Source organism: Carex rostrata, chromosome 17 (genome assembly GCF_964058835.1).
Source record: "Carex rostrata chromosome 17, lpCarRost1.2, whole genome shotgun sequence".
In the NCBI taxonomy this organism is placed as follows: Eukaryota; Viridiplantae; Streptophyta; class Magnoliopsida; order Poales; family Cyperaceae; genus Carex; species Carex rostrata.
Genome location: NC_135934.1, coordinates 9,533,801 through 9,550,832, shown reverse-complemented (window position 1 = coordinate 9,550,832; position 17,032 = coordinate 9,533,801). Strand labels below are relative to the sequence as shown.

The 17,032-nt window shown below is 34.4% G+C and overlaps 1 protein-coding gene across 1 annotated transcript; it reads right to left on the bottom strand.

Annotated features, from left to right (window-relative positions):
* Window positions 1–11,972: 11,972 nt before the first annotated feature.
* On the bottom strand, window positions 11,973–13,475 carry LOC144568322 (protein JINGUBANG-like). The gene has a single exon (XM_078318628.1). The coding sequence runs from the start codon at window positions 13,358–13,360 to the stop codon at window positions 12,137–12,139; it is 1,224 nt and encodes a 407-aa protein (XP_078174754.1). The 5' UTR covers window positions 13,361–13,475; the 3' UTR covers window positions 11,973–12,136.
* Between the last annotated feature and the right edge of the window lie 3,557 nt (window positions 13,476–17,032).

The following is a 17,032-nucleotide window of genomic DNA, read 5'->3' as shown; positions in this document are numbered from 1 at the left end:
AAGGATGACACACATCTACCTTGAAACTGATCTGATAGCTATGAGACAGAAGAACAGACACAAGTAAATTGTTTACTGGATCGTGATATTGTACAGTACAGCATCATCTGTGTAATTGGATGGTCATAGTGTATACTGCCAGATGCCTCCTATGATTATAGAAGTTAAAACAGTTTTAATTCTATTTACCAACATAACACAGATCCTATTGGGTCACACCATATAGGAGTTAATCGGAGAATCTTATTGTGATTGATTATAAATTGGTTATGATCAATATTAAGATGGTTATAATTAATTATACGTGTTATAATTAAATTATATTTGTCATGTTAAAAATGACAAAGCAAAAACTAATGGTTATAATTAGTTATACTTGGTATAATTAATTGTACGTCATTTAGAATGACAAACAGAAACACTGGTTAGTTTATAAACGTGTTTGACATGTTGTATAAAAATTACCAAACGAAAACCGTAAACGAATATAATTGTACATGACAATTATACATATTTGATTTGGATATTTACTATTCATAATGGGTTTGGGTTAATGGGTTTAGAATCCATTAAACTAATCTAACTAATATGAAGTTGCAAAATCAAATTTGAATGCCAAAATGGCATTTTGGTAATTTTGGCAACTTCGGGGGTATTTCGGTCTTTTGCGAACCTCCTCAAATGCCTATAAATAGAGGGGCATAGGTGAAAGAGAAAACTCACTAATTCACGTGTTAATCTGATTACTTCGTTAATTGGATTTCTCTCTTTCTCTATTTACGGTTTTTTGATTGGTGAATAGTGTTTTACCGAATTTTCGCGGTATTTCAGATTTGGTTTAATTAGCAAATCTGATTGAAACAAATTTTTTGGTGAATAGTGTTTTTGCAGAATACCGTGGTTTATAGTATTTATGGCAAAAGAAATAAACCGCTCTCTGGTTAGTCCTGGTGGATAACTAATAGAGGTATCACACGTGTGATACTCCGAGTCGATTCCTTCCCTGGTGAGGCTCTACTCGCTCGGTCTGCATTCCAAATGTGATTTGCAAACAAGGTATAAACATGTTATATTAATCTATTTAATTGATAAATAGATTTAATGTTTTAGAAAATCAATTATGGAGTAGATCTGTAAATATGATTAAATGGATCTTCTTGATTCGTTTAATCTGTAGCTTAAGGTAGATGTAAAAGTTTTGTTTTACTCTTTCTGCACCTTAAGCATATAAATGGGTTTGAACAGTCAAAACCCCAACATAATTAATCAATGGGTTTGAACAGTCAAAACCCAACAGGGTCTTGCTCAACCGAGCCTACGCCTATATTACACATATATTTGGTTTAACATTAGTTCACAATCGAGATGTTTACTCGAGTTATATTAGGGCTTATACTTTCCTATTCCTCTTTCTCGCTTAAGAATCTCACATTTGCATCCAGGTCCTCTAAATCATATACAGTTCAATTCGGTAACAATCTAGGTATCGGTTCTCTATTTTGATTCCCGCAACAATTCAATTTACCGAGTGGTTAACCCTAATTTGGTCAAAACCTCAAATTAGCCGTTAAACGTTCTAGCAATTCAAGATCAAGAGGTAACCCTACCGATTACAAGTCTAATTGGTTGGATTAAACTAATCAATTCACGATTATGCCAAATTTCAATTTTGGCACGAAAACCCTAAAAATCAAAATCTGAAATTGAGATGAAATCGGGAAAGGATCGACAAACAAACGATCAAAGAAGCTCAAGGAACTAGTCTACAAGCAATTCAAACACAAATCTCGGGTTTAAAACGAAAACTCGAGCAATCGAGAAATCCGAGATTTTAGAGAGAAACAGGAAAAGAAAAGATTACCGAATAGGAGGGTTAGGAGAGATCTACGGCCACTTGCTCGGTTCCAACTTCGATTTCTCACAACAATCGGGGGTTTGAGAGGGAAAGGGAGCTCTCTCACTCTTTTTCTTCTCTCTTGGGCAAAAATCACCAAAAATAGGGAAAGGGGCAGAGGGGAAGAGAGAGAAAGGAAAGAAAATCTGGTGTTGGTTAAAAATGTTAGTTTGTAATAATCTAGAAGTCAATAATACGATAAATTATCATAAAGCTTTGTTCATGAATTGGATGATTTATATATCATTTTGTTGCCTTGAGTATTATTGAATTTATGGATCATTTCGAGTTCATGACTGAAATTGTGAAACTCCATAATATAGATGATATATACTCTTAAAAGGTCACTGACCAAGGTAATTAGCAGGAACACTAATTACCGCGATAAGGTTAGTATGTGGATTAAAAGATGGTTAAGTTTTACAAACCACCTGACACGAGATGTCATTTTAATCACATAGATACATGTTCTAGGAACATGGTATTTGACAGACCCCGAATGAAACATTAAATAGAATTGTGTTCGTGTCATTTATGTTTTCATTCCGTGTCAAGTTCTACAGTATGAGGTATTTATTGTTCCCACTGAGAAATATGTATGTGTGATTGTTATCCACCGCTGTTCGTAAAAAGCAGTCATAACGGTAGCTTTTCCATATGTATAGCTTAGCTGAGGAAGTGATAGTTTACCAAGAATACTATTTGTCCCTCGTATCTCTATACGAGCTATAGCATCACTGGGCCCCTTGGTAGAGTTAGATTATCTGCATGCGGTATAATTACAAGAGTAATTATATTTGATAATCTGCTCAAGATCAAGAAAAGATTCAGTTAGCAAGGATGACACACATCTACCTTGAAACTGATCTGATAGCTATGAGACAGAAGAACAGACACAAGTAAATTGTTTACTGGATCGTGATATTGTACAGTACAGCATCATCTGTGTAATTGGATGGTCATGATGTGTTGCCAGATGCCACCCATGATTATAGAAGTTAAAACAGTTTTAACTCTATTTACCAACATAACACAGATCCTATTGGGTCACACCATATAGGAGTTAATCGGAGAATCTTATTGTGATTGATTATAAATTGGTTATGATCAATAGTAAGATGGTTATAATTAATTATACGTGTTATAATTAAATTATAAATGTTATGTAAAAATAACAAGCAAAAACATTGGTTAATTTATAAACGTGTGTGACACGTTGTATAAAAGTTAACCGGTTAATTTATAAATGTGCAGGACACGTTGTATAAATTACCGAAACAACAAACCGCAAGAAAAATATATATATAATTGTTCAGAATAATTATACGAATATTATTTGTGTTCGGGCCGAGGGCATTCGGGTCTTTTCAGATTCGTCCTTATCCGCATGACATGTCATTGATCCTATCCAGATGACATGTCATCAATCCTATCCACAAGGGCAAAATGGTCATTTCACACCTATGCCACCTTGCATGTGTAGAAACATGGAGAAGAGTGTGGAAGGGTGTGGAAGGGGTATTTTGGTCATTTCACATATAAAAGGATGAGGTGTCAATGGCATACCTTGTAAATAGGCCGAACTTGGAGGGCATTTTGGTCTTTTGCAACCGACCCTAAACACTATAAATAGGGATAGAGGGGTAGAGAGAAATTCACTAATTCATTCGTACCGGTTTCGTGTCGAAACGGATCGGTATTTTCTCTCTTTCTCGGTTTCTCTCCCAAATAGTGTTTCGGTTGAGAAAAGAAAGTTATACGTAGTTGACGTATAATCTTGCGGGTTGTTGTGGAGTATATTTACGGAATCGATGAATAGTGTTTTACCGAATTTAGCGGTATGTCAGTTTTGCATATTGATGAAACTGAGCAACCGAAAATTCGTGTTTACAGGTTTTCGTCTTTTTCCCCGTGAATAGTGTTTTTGCAGAATTCCGCGGTTTATGGTATTTCTGGCAGAAGAAATAAACCGCTCTCCGGTTAGTCCTGGTGGATAACCGATAGAGGCATTAGACGTCTGATGCTCCGCTCCGAGTCGATTCCTTCCCTGGTGAGCCTCTACTCGCTCGGTCTGCATTCCAACTGTGATTTGGAAACAAGGTATAAATATGTTATATTAATCTATTTAATTGGTAAGTAGATTAAAGTTTTAGAAATCAATCATGGAGTAGATCTGTAAAAGGATTAAATTGGGTTTTGATGCCAAAGGAATACTGAAGGTGGACCGCCTTGGAAAGTTTCCTGACATACCCCGTTTAATCCTGAGCTTAAGTTGGCCGTAGAAATTTTTGTTCTACGGTCATTCCGCACCTTAAGCCTAAAAGGGGTTTTGGATTAGCACCCCGAAACCCCAACAAAAAAGACACCTTCAGTGCGGACACACTCAATTCAGTGCGAGTCGCCGACCCGCACTCAGCACTTGGACAGATTTTCAGCAGTTGAAAATACACAGAAATATACACGAGTGCGGACGCGCTCATTTTCAATGCGGGTCGATCACTCGCACTCAATACTTGGTAGAATTTCGGCAGCTTGGAAAACACATAAAAGAATACCCCAGTGCGGACGCACTCAGTACTTGGTCAAATTTTCATCAACATGGCACTGAACAAGAGAAAGTCTGAGCCTAATGCGGACGCACTCAATTTCAGTGCGGGTCGGTCACCCGCACTCAGGACTTGGTTAGAATTGGAGAAAAAGAGAAATTGGAGTCAATGCGGATCACACATCCGCACTCACCACCAGTGCGAACGCACTGAGGAGAAATTCAAAAAATAATCTAAGGAAAACAGAGGCCAGTGCAGGTCAGCCACCCGCACTCACCACCAGTGCTGAAGCACTGAGCCTATAAAGTGTATAAAATCTCGAAATTTCAACGCGGTTTCGATTCACACTCGACTTACTTATTTAGAGAAACATTAATTAAGGTTTAAACTTCTATTTTGTTAGCACGATTTTCGATTCTTGCTTTTAAATCATTTGAAATTTAATTGTTAAAATTCCATAACGTAACACCATGAAAGAGAATTACACCACTGGAGACCAAGACAGCTGCTGATTCACACAAGTTTCTTTTGAAGGTCACTTTTTTTTTATTGTTTAATTGTACTAGATTTAAATGCAACTCTTTGAGAACCTTCTCAGCCAGGGGTTGTTTGTTGTTTTTGAATTCTGGTTATTTGTTGTTTTTGAATTTATTGATTATTTAGTTTATTGTTATAATTTGAACTTATTTGTTGTTTTTAAATTTCTCACCTCGCTGAAAACTTTAATTTGTAATATTATAGAAATTATTTTTCTTTAAGTCTACCTCTTGTTTCATTTAAAACTCAATTAATTTTACTGTAGTTATGCATGAAAAGAAAGTTTGTGGAATTTATGTTTGAAAAGAATCCAAAAAATGTAAACATTTACAATTAATTGAGTTTGAGCCGAGTTCGGGCCAAGCCTAAAGAGTCCAATGGACCGAGCCTAAAGAGTCCAATGGACCGAGCCGAGTCGGGCTTTACTCTTCAAAGTTGAGCCAAGCCGAGTCGGATTTTAATGAAAGAATGAATGGACTGGGCCGAGTTTTGAACGAGTTACCGCTCATTAGCAGCAGGCCTACTATAAGGTAACACCGTTACGGTACGAAATAACCTTTATTCGTACCCTTACCCATTTAGCTAACAAAAGAAAATCCTTACCCATACCCATACCTAATAAGCTAACGAAAAAAAACTTACCTATACCCACCTTATCGAATACGGTACGGGTTGGATAAACGGTCAAAAGGGTATCATTGACACTCCTAATAGTGACAACTTAATGATTCGGGAAAGATTTGACGGGGTCAAAAGTTTGTGATCCGGATATAATTCGAAAATAATTTGGAATTATATATTGAGTCTGGACCGGAGATCTTAGTCCAAAAAAAAATATCACGAATAATTTGAGAAAAAAATCAGGAAACCAACTAATACACGAATTGATTCGATAACCGCTTAAATCTGAATTATTCGCGATTAATTTGTGAACCTTGTTATTATAGTTGTGACTTGTGATCGGTCACGGGCAGAACTCATATCACATGAGGTAACAGAAAATTTTGAGTCTAGATCTAGATTGTTCGATATGTTTTGACACGAATATTAAAGGGACCATGTACGTTCTACTTCAAATTGAATTGGTTCGGATTGATCGTACGGCTGGATTTAACTCAAATACTCTGTTACGTCAAGGGATATAGACTCTCACGGGCAAACAGTTAACTTGAAACATACAAATTAGCCCCTGATCTTGATTTATGGATTCATTTTGGTGTAGGTCCTGTAGGCCTACTTAAGACAATTCATATTTTAACAATATTAATAATATTGAAAATAAGAAAAGGTATTATAAATATATTGTTGGACTTATAAATTGAGTTGTGTTTTGAGTTTCATGCACTTGTAGTATTTTCTGATATTTCTCACCGTAAGTTTTCAGTCACTTTATGAAAAGGTAAAACTTATATTGATTTATTTATTATTCATGTGCGCAGTATGAATAAATTTTGACGGACTTACACGAGTGAAAGCTATATAAGTATATGAGAACTGAGAAGTCATTTTTGCCAGTTTGACCCAATTTTGACCAGGAAATCCTCCAGCATTCCTCCCAACTCCCAGTGACTAGAGGTTGAATTGAAGGCATAGCCGTATTTTCCTCACCACCTTCTTCTTTTATCCGCAAGGAATCGAATTACCAGGGCTAATTTCTCTCCTCCCTTTCTTCTCCATTGACTGCCTAATTCGATTTGTCTCCATGTTCTGAGGAAGGAAGAAGGTCTCTTCAATGAGAATGGGAGCGGCGCACACCTATTGAGAGACTGACAGAGAGCCCGAACCAAGCGCGGTCTTTGCGCTCTGCGTCCAAGATTGAAGGGACGGCGGAGCGCTAGATTTAAAATCAGCATTGTTTCGCTGACTAAAGGGTCCCATCCGGCAGGTAGCGTGAGATAGGGATACCCATCCCTCTCCTTTCTTTTCTCCAGCACCGACCGAACTGCTCCTCTCCAGTTCCAACAATTTTTTACCTCTTTTCGGACCAGTGTTGGCCCAACCCCTTTAATTTCTTTTTCTTTTTTTGGGTCTAACCCAATTCATTTGAATCAGCTCATTTCGGCCCTCCTCTTTTCATTTTTTTTCTTCCTCCCCCTGTTTTTATGGGTCATCAGCTACAAATGCATTTCAAATGATAAAGCATTCAGTTTGCATTTCTTCTTTCTTCTTGTATAATTGGAAGTTGTATATCGATATTGTTTCTTTAATATATGTAGCAGATGCATTCCGGCCTTTCTTCGAAAAAAGAAAGAAAGTTATATCATATATGATTTTACTTACTTTACTGGTGATTAGTGAATATTAATAAGCAATATGAGTACATAAAAATACCTCTTTCAAATTTAACAAATTTTGTTTTTACAGATATTGGAGAAAACTCATATATATTTTATTTTTTTTGGCAAATTTGGTCACCTGTAAGCTATAAGAATGAGTGTCCATACTGAAAAAGTTTTCTAAGACATTTCTTTTTCTTGTCCTAAAAAATTGCTTTAGATGGCATTTGCTCCATATAATTGACATTTTGTAAGACGGAGGCGGTTCGATACATATCGAGAGTATTGAAACCTTTGAGATCATATGAAATATGGTTATCATAATTACCAGCCATAAAATTCTATATAATAATTAATTTGATGGTTGTCTTGCTTTCTATCATTTTTTTTAACTTAATAAGAAACACACAAATACTAATAGCTATTTAAGACACTATTGTATGTGTGCTTCACCTTACCAAAAAATAAAAATAATATAATACATCCGTAGTGTTAAATTAAATCTACACGTGTGGTTTCTTAAATAATAAATTATAGAATCCATTATATGTACTCACTGTGTAAAGTTCAAGTATCGTTACAACCTGCGTAGTTTACAGTTTTCAAGTAATTTTTTTTTTTTATACTTTTATCATTAGTTTGGTTTGAGGTCAATTCTCAGTAAGACGGATAAAATAGTTCCCATCTAACTAGAAATCTTGCGGCGCTCTCAGTGTGATCTTACCTGTAATAAATATATCCTTCTCTTTGTGATCGGTCACGGACATGCAGTTGAAATTACAAATTAGCACCGCTCTTGTTTTATGGATTCGTTTTGGTGTAGGTCATGTAGGATACTTTACACAATTAATAAACAAAATTAATAATATTGAAAATAGGAAAGGTATTATAAATAAATATATTGTTTGACTTTATGAAAAGTTAAAATTAAATTAATTAAATTATTTTTTATGAGCGTAGTATTAATAAATTTTGACGGACTTACACGAGCAAAAGCTAGAGAAGTGGCTTTGAATTTATGAGCGTAGTATTAATAAAATATCCTAGAGTTTGCTCGAACCTCTATGGCAGTGGCTTTGAATTTAGTGTCATTTGCTATCATGCAAAAATGTTCCGTGACTTGAGAAGTGAACTGGGTTTTCAGGAAGATGACTACGTTAACTCGCGCTAGTAGTCTAAAAAATAAAATGCACAAGATCAGAATAACAAAGTCCTTTTTATAATGATCTAGTAACAAATGCACATGATCTCTATACGAGAGATCATGGGTTTGAAATCCGAATAGAGAAAATTATTTATTATAATAACAAGGATAGTAGAAAGTTGGGTAGCTTGACCTCCAATTAATCTTTACTAAAAAAAAATATCATTTTTATAAAAACTACATATAATCACATGTAGGGGTGGCAACGAACCGAACTGAACCGAACTTACCTTAGGTTTGAGTTTGGTTTGAATTAATTTCGAACCGAACCTGGTTTGATTCGTTTCGAACCGAACCCATTTCGAATCGAATTAATTGCGAACTACACATTTTTCGAATCGAACCCGAATCGAATCACGAACTAAATTATTTTTTAGCAGCCCTAGTTATACCGGTAGTTTGTACATTAATTTTTTCTCGCGGGACAAAATTCACATGACTTCCTTTTACCGGTATGAACTATGAAATAAGTGTTTTAAGTTGAAAAATTGTTCATGAAAAAATACATCAGAGGCGGCTTTCTTGGTATGAACTATGAGAGACGACTGAAGAGAGATGAGAGATAGTCATCTAGGCCGGAGAGACAGCCAGTCGCTGAGAGCGTCGGCTAGATTTTAGAGCTAGAGGGAGAGTGAGTTAGGGAGAGGTGGAGAGAGAACTAGGTTATTGAGATTTGAGAGCGAGGGAGTGTCGGCTAAGTTAAATTATGACTCTCTATCTTGGATTTTAATTTCATCAGGTAAATGGATGGCCGGTGATTTTATGAGATTCGAACCACAAAAAAATCACGAACCTATTTCAATCGAACCAGGCTAGGTTTGAGTTTGGTTTGAATTAATTCCGAACCGAACCTGGTTTGGTTCGTTTCAATTCGAACCCATTTCGAATCGAATTAAACTCGAATCAAACCGAATCAAACCCGAATCGAATCACGAACCTCGAATTTTTTTGCCAGCCCTAATCACATGATCGTCTCATATTAAAGGAGATTATTCAAGATATAAAAATCTCTAACCAACCTGGAATCAACATGCGGCCAAATATTTCTCGCATCTTGAAAAATGCACGGCATCCAACACGCCTACGTATCTGGTAATGATACTAGAAATTTACGCAGTGAGTACTATAATAAATTTCAAATTTTATTATTTAAGAGACGACACAAATAGATTTACTTCCTAGCATTACATATGTATTGTATATTTTATTATGTAGGTATTGAGTATCTCGATTGGATGGGATCGATGCATGTAGTATATATAATCTGAAACAAAATTGCCTGTAAATAACTTTTAATCAATCGAAATGCCAGCTTATGCTGACCTTCAAAAAAAAAAAAATCTGAAACAAAATTGATAAACTTATGTTGAACAGTTGAAGATGAAGGAGAGTTGCATGTGTTCGCACACTCACACAATGTGCACGCTCTAGTTACGTCCAGTCCAACCAACTCAAAACTGAAATCATTCACAACCATGTCACAAAAACAAATATTGATTTCTAGAACAATACTGATATATTTTTCTCTTAATTTATCTCATGCATGTCTCGCTAATGTATATTTTTTTTTGAAATAATTTTAGAAAAAAATGTGTGAGAAATGCACAATACCCCTAGCAAGTCATATTACTAATTTTATAATAAAAAAAAGTACATGTTACGATTAATTTGTTACCAAAAAGACAGAAGATCCTAATTTATCGTTAAGAAATAAGAATTACTAATTTATCATTAGAAAATGAGAAAGTTATCTATAAATGGAAATGACCCCAACCTAATTAAGTTCAGAATCCTCGACGTGAAATTGAAGATATATATTCACATAAGAACAAAGGTTTTAAGAAAACAGTAAATCATTTATATGAAATTGTTCTTATATATGGTCATTGCTTCATCGACGCACTCAAAAGTTGTATTACTTTAGGTAGCCTTAATTTACTATTTTTTTTTTATCGTACTGATTAATTCTTATTATTAAATTTAACAAGATTCACAACTATGTAGCAAGAAAAAAAAAATATTGATTTCTGGAACAAATACCGATTTTTCTCTTCTCTCATGTCTCGCCAATGGATTTTTTTTTTTATTTGACATAAATTTAGGAAAAACTCTGTGAGAAATGCATGATGCTTGCATCAAGCCATATATCAAATTTTACAAGCAAATTAATAAGGCTTATCACGATTTGTTAATAAAAAAGATAAAAGATCCTAATTTATCGTAGAAAATGAGAAAGTTATCTGGGAATGGGAATGACCCCAATATAAGGCTAAGAGTTCTTGATCTAAAGTTGAAAGTACTACCATAAGAACAAAGGTTTTAAGAAATTAAGCAGTACATCATTTATTTGAAGTTGTTTTTACGGTTATTGCTCAATCGACGCCTTCAAAAGTTGTACTACTTTGGATAGCCTTAATTTACTCTCTTTTTTCATCATAGTTATTAATTTTATAATTCAAGATATATAATTCTCTTATGGAATCAATTGCACTCTAGTATATCTCGCATCTTGAAAAAATGCACGACGTTCAACACGTCTTCGTGTTTTGTAACGATAATAAGACTTTACGTGGCGAGTATATATATATAATGGATTCGAAATTTTATTACTTAAAGACCACGCATATAGATTTATCTTCTTACACTACGGTCTACGGATGTATTAATTGTAAATTTTAATATGCAGGTATTGTGTATCTCAACCGGATGGGATCGATGTAGTATAATCGAAAACAAAATTGATAAACTTTTAATTGTTGAATAGTTGAAGTTGATGGAGAGCTCGCACACTCACACAATGTGCAGACTCTAGCTAGTTAAATGCCAGTCCGACCAACTCAAAACTGAAATCATTCACAACTATGTCACAAAAAAATATCGATTTTTTCTCCTCTCATATATGTCTCACTAATGTATATCTATTATTTGAAATAATTTTAGAAAATATTAAATCTGTGAGATATGCACGACGCCCTAGCAATTAAGCCATATAACAAATTTTACAAGCAAAGAAGCCTTTTTACTTTACGATTTGTTGATCCAAATTTAATTTTGTCTTTTGTATTTTGCCCCTCCGTGTTTCATTTATCTAAAATAAGTAGCCTGACAATCAATTCAAATCAGATTTAGCTATTGGGAATCTCCAAATGAAAGAAATTGGTTCCGATTCAGAGTAGGCCCATAATGGTCTCAAGTCACCGTCCGATCTGTATTGAAATGTGTGTTCCACTTTAATACCGTACAAATTTGTTTAAAATATATAGAAATTGAACGGTATTGAAACTCGCTAAACCTAAAAGTAGATCCGATGGCATGAAACCTACTCCGTTCTCAATTGGTTCTCTCATGTCTGCTCGAGAAGAGCATATATAGAAGACAAAGTTATTCCCTTTTGTTTGTATACACTGTACAGTGGTCAGTGGGAATTATTAAAGATAGCCCCTGAACTTGGACCAATTGCATGCATCATCTCCTCACAACTAACAGGAATCAAATTAGTGTCAATGTCACGTTCATACAGCTATTAAAGAGTCAAATTGAAGACCGCTTAGGGGGATTTACAACAATTTATAAAGACAAAAATAACACAGACGGACAGACCTATGCTTCAAAGTAAGTTAAGTACTGCATGCAACTAGTTAATTAATTAATTTGCTCCTGGCCTTTAATTTTTAATTTTTTAGTTAGGAAGTAAAAGTTTCCATGCCTTGATGTGGCAATCCAATGCTCCACTATACACAACATATGAATCGCCATTATTTCTCTTATCACTTAATTCAGACTCACTATCCCGGTGACTGAATATTGCCAAGCTCTTAACCGCTCCGGCATGGCCTTCTAACACGGCCAAACACAAATAGCAATACCCTCTCTCCGTCTCCCGTCTCCATATTCTAATCGTTTTATCCGCCGACCCGCTACACACGACATCTCCCTTCACTGCCAAGCACAACACCGCCTTTTTGTGCCCTCTGAGCGCCCCGACTGCTGTCATCTGACCACGAAATCCTTCCCACACGACCACCGATCGGTCACATGCCCCGGAATACAAAACCGACCCGTCTTCACTTAGGACTAGTGCATTCACGGCTGATTTATGCCTCTCCATCGTTGCCACCAAGGAATGGTTCTTTTCACCGGGAAGCCGCCTCCAAGCTTTCAGTTTGGCGTCTGCAGAGCCGGTGTACACAAAACCATCTTTCGACACTACAATTGCATTGATGGCATCTTCATGTGCTCTGGATATGGATTCAATGCACTTGAAGTTGCACGTGCGCCAGAACTTGAAACTGCGGTCCCACGAGGCAGAGTAAAGAAACTCGCCATCGTTCGAGAGAGCAAGTGCCGATACGGCATCGGCATGGTTCACCCAGGTGCAGTGCTTGTGCCGACGCAGCTGGATATATTTTTTGGGAGAGAGGATGCTGAAGAGTCGATCTTTGACCGTTGGTAAGACCGCAAGAAGCCGGAGCATTTTACGATCCCTCTCTTGTAGATTTGCTTCCCATGCTCGGATCTTCCCGTCTTGGTGGGAGGTGAAAATGATTTGATCTTTCGTGACAAGTACAGATTTTACGGGGCTTTTGCTAACAGCCGATGCAATAACAATATTTGAGAGCTCGTGATTTTCATTTTGGTAATTACTAGTACACCAGAGCTTTATGTTTTGATCTGGAGAACAGCTGATGAGGGTTCCGGAGTCGTATACAGCGAGACCAGAGACATAGGAGGAATGAGCTGTGACGGTGGAGGCGCAATGGCAGAGAGGTGGAGGTGAGTCGGAGGCGTGGGAGTCGAGAGAAGGGAGAGATGGAAGGCTGGGTTGTGAAGACAATGAGGTGCATTTAGAGATGAGGGAATTATCAGATATTTTACATTGAACAGTGTGGTCGATTGTTATCATCTTCTTCTTTTCTCACTTCTCAGTCTCACAAGGAGAAATAGAAAGAGACTGCTAGACTGCTAGTTTTGATATGCAATTAATTGATGGAGGGGAGGGGGTATTAATTGGTCTATAGTACTATATATATGGAAAAGAGGAGAGCTACTGATTAATTCATATATATAGTTGAGATCGAGGTCTTACGTTGTACGTTGTATGTAGAGTTGTAGACAGCATAACAGGGATGGAGCTTAATTATATATAGTTAGTAAATACCAATTTCAGTTTTTAAAAAGGAAGCAGACTTTTCATTGCTGTTGATTATGCCAGTGAAGAATTTATTAATTTATTACGCATCTCTGGATAAATCATGCCTTTCTATGCCTAGCTAGTTACTAATTTGTTTCTGATTCCTCAAGCTTAGATACGGATACCACATACCAAATTCATGCATGCTATCCAATTAAATCTTGATCGTCTAATCTCAAAGGACTGGATGTACATGATTTGATAGCATTGCTGATGTCAACTGACAAAAGTTTGAGTTGAATTGAACAGTGACGCACTCTGTTCTTCTGGAAACAGGTGCTACATGTAACTCATGTTATTGGGTAAGGCTAAGGTGCTATGGGTTGCATAGAGACCTACGATGCTACAGTTCAATATTTGAGTTTTTAAAATTTAAATGGTCGATTCGAACTGTTTATCTTGTTTTTCATATTAATATGTGTTTGGAGACCAAATTTTACATTTTTAGAAATTTTTTTACTACTTTTTTAGATATGTAGAAAATCAAATATCTGAATGGTGTATAATTTTTTAGATCAAGTGATTTTTTACCTATTTAAAAAAAATAGTAAAATATTTTCAAAAAATGTAAAATTTGGTCTCCAAACACATATTAATATGGAGGACAAGATGAACAGTTTGGATCGACCGTTTAAATTTTGAAAACTCGAATATTGAGCCGTAGCACCGTAGGTCTCTATGCAACCCATAGCACCTTAGCCTAATTACCCCATGTTATTTATTATTTTTGCTCTCCGTTGAATGTTATTAAGGTAGTGCTTTGCAGTCTAGCAATTATTTCAACCAAGTTCACGAAAATTGGTGTGCAAAGCTGAAAACGAAATATATGTTATATATATATTTGGATTTTAATTAATACAACTGAAATCCTTTTCAATATCGATCGCTAATGGACAACAGGACAAGTCTTGTATAGTAGTCCCAATTTTGGACATATAAACTGTCTTTTATAGTTTGTTTTTATTTTTTCTTTTCAAATTTTGACTGCAGATTAGTAGACCAAAATTTCACTCTGTATCGAGTAATATCGGTTGTGCCAAGTCTCGGAAATGAACAAATTATACACAGCCAGCCTTTGAGGGATCGAGATTCGTACCGTGTCATAATATATTATGAGTGACTAAATTGGAAAGAGCACGTTAGTCATGCTGTAATTATAAATATAGTGTTTAAATATAATTGGTCACAATTTTTTTTTAGTGATTTAAGTTAGTTATTTAAAATTTATCATTTGATTAATATCACATGACTTGCGTGATCATATATTGTACCGTATTAATTTTAAAAAAAATAATCACGTTATGTGAATAGTTACAGCACGGGATACATGACCAAAACACATACCACCTTGACGTATCCAATCACGGCGTTGTAGATGTAATCGAGACGATTAAATGAAAGGAAGCAGCTAATAGTCCCCCAACTCTAGTCCCCCAAAAATCCCCCAGATATTTTCAAAGATCCTGTAAACTAATGGAGCAAATTTGGTAAACTTCAATACTAAATCCTGTAAACTAATTCAACGAATCCTGTCAACATAAAAACTTCTCATTTTTGTGTGGTCCCCAATAACTACTTTAATTTCCCCTTCAACTACCACTTTAACCACTTTAACTTCCACTTTAACTACCACTTTAACCACTTTAACTTCCACTTCAACCTCCACTTTAACCTCAACTTCAACCTCCATTATTTTTTTCCAAATTTTTTTTTTAAAAATTTCTTTTTCAAAAAAAAAATTTTCCAAAATTTTTTTTCCAATTTTTTTTTTTCAAATATCCTTCTAGATACTACTTTCAATTATTTTAATTTCTGTAAATCTCATCACATAACTCTGTAGATAGTTTCATTGAATCCTGTAAACTGATAAAAAAAAAATCAAATTTTAATTTTTTTTCAAAATTTTATTTTATTTTTCAGATTTTTATTTTTTTAAATTTACATCTAAATGATACTTTCAATTGTTTTGAATTCTGTAAACATATTCACATAACTCTGTAGATAATTTCGTTGAATACTGTAAACTAGTAAAAGAAATTCAAATTTTTTTTGTTTAAATTTGCATCTAGACGCTACTTTCAATTATTTTGAATTCTATAAACCTTATCACATAACTCTGTAGACATTTTCATTGAATACTGTAAACCACTAGAAAAAATTCAGTTAACAGTCCCCCAACTCCAGTCCCCCAAAAATTCCCGGATATTTTCAACTAATTCTGTAAACATCAATACTAAATCCTGTAAACATCAATACTAAATCCTATAAACTAATTCAACAAATTCTGTCAACATAAAACTTTCAATTTTGTGTGGTCCCCAATAATTTCCACTTTAACTTCCACTTTAACCACCACTTTAACCACCACTTTAACCACTTTAACTACTTTGACTGGGACCACTTTTAGACCTTTGACCAGGACCACATCTAAAAGATCTCTAACAGCTTTTCAAAACTAAAAACTAACCATGACTACATTAAAACTTTGTAAACGGAAATATGTAAAAAATATTCGAATTTTTTTTTCAAATTTTTTTTTTCAATTTTTTTTTCAATTTTTTTTTTCAATTTTTTTTTCAAAACTTTATTTTCGAAATTTTTATTCGGAATTTTTATTTTCCAAAATTTATTTTCGAAATTTTTATTCGGAATTTTTTTTCAAAACTTTTTTCAAAATTTTTTTTTGAAATTTTTCTTCAAAATTTTTTTGTCTCCTTCTAGATACTACTTTTAATTATTTTGAATTCTATAAACCTTATCACATGACTATGTAAATAGTTTCATTTAATCCTGTAAACCGGTAAACAAAAAATTTTAATTTTAATTTTTTTCAAAATTTTATTTTTTAAAAATTAAAAAAAAAATTCGAATTTTTTTTTTCAAAATTTTTCTCCAATTTTTTTTTTCAAATCTCATTCTAGATACTACTTTTAATTATTTTGAATTCTATAAACATGATCACATAATTCTGTAGACAATTTTGTTGAATACTGTAAACCGGTAAAAAAATTTCAAATTTTTTTTTTAAATTTGCATCTAAATGCTACTTTCAATTATTTTGAATTCTATAAACCTTATCACATAACTCTGTAGATAAGTTCATTGAATCCTGTAAATGACAAAAAAAATTCAAATTTTAATTTTTTTTAAATTTGCATCTAAATACTACTTTCAAATGTTTTGAATTCTCTAAACCTTATCACATGACTTTGTAGACAATTTCGTTGAATACTATAAACCAGTAAAAAAATTCAAATTTTAATTTTTTTTTGAATTTTTTTTTTAAAATTTGCATCTAGATACTACTTTTAATTGTTTTGAATTATGTACATCTTATCATATCACTCTATATAAAGTGTTGTTAAATATTGAAAACATAACAAC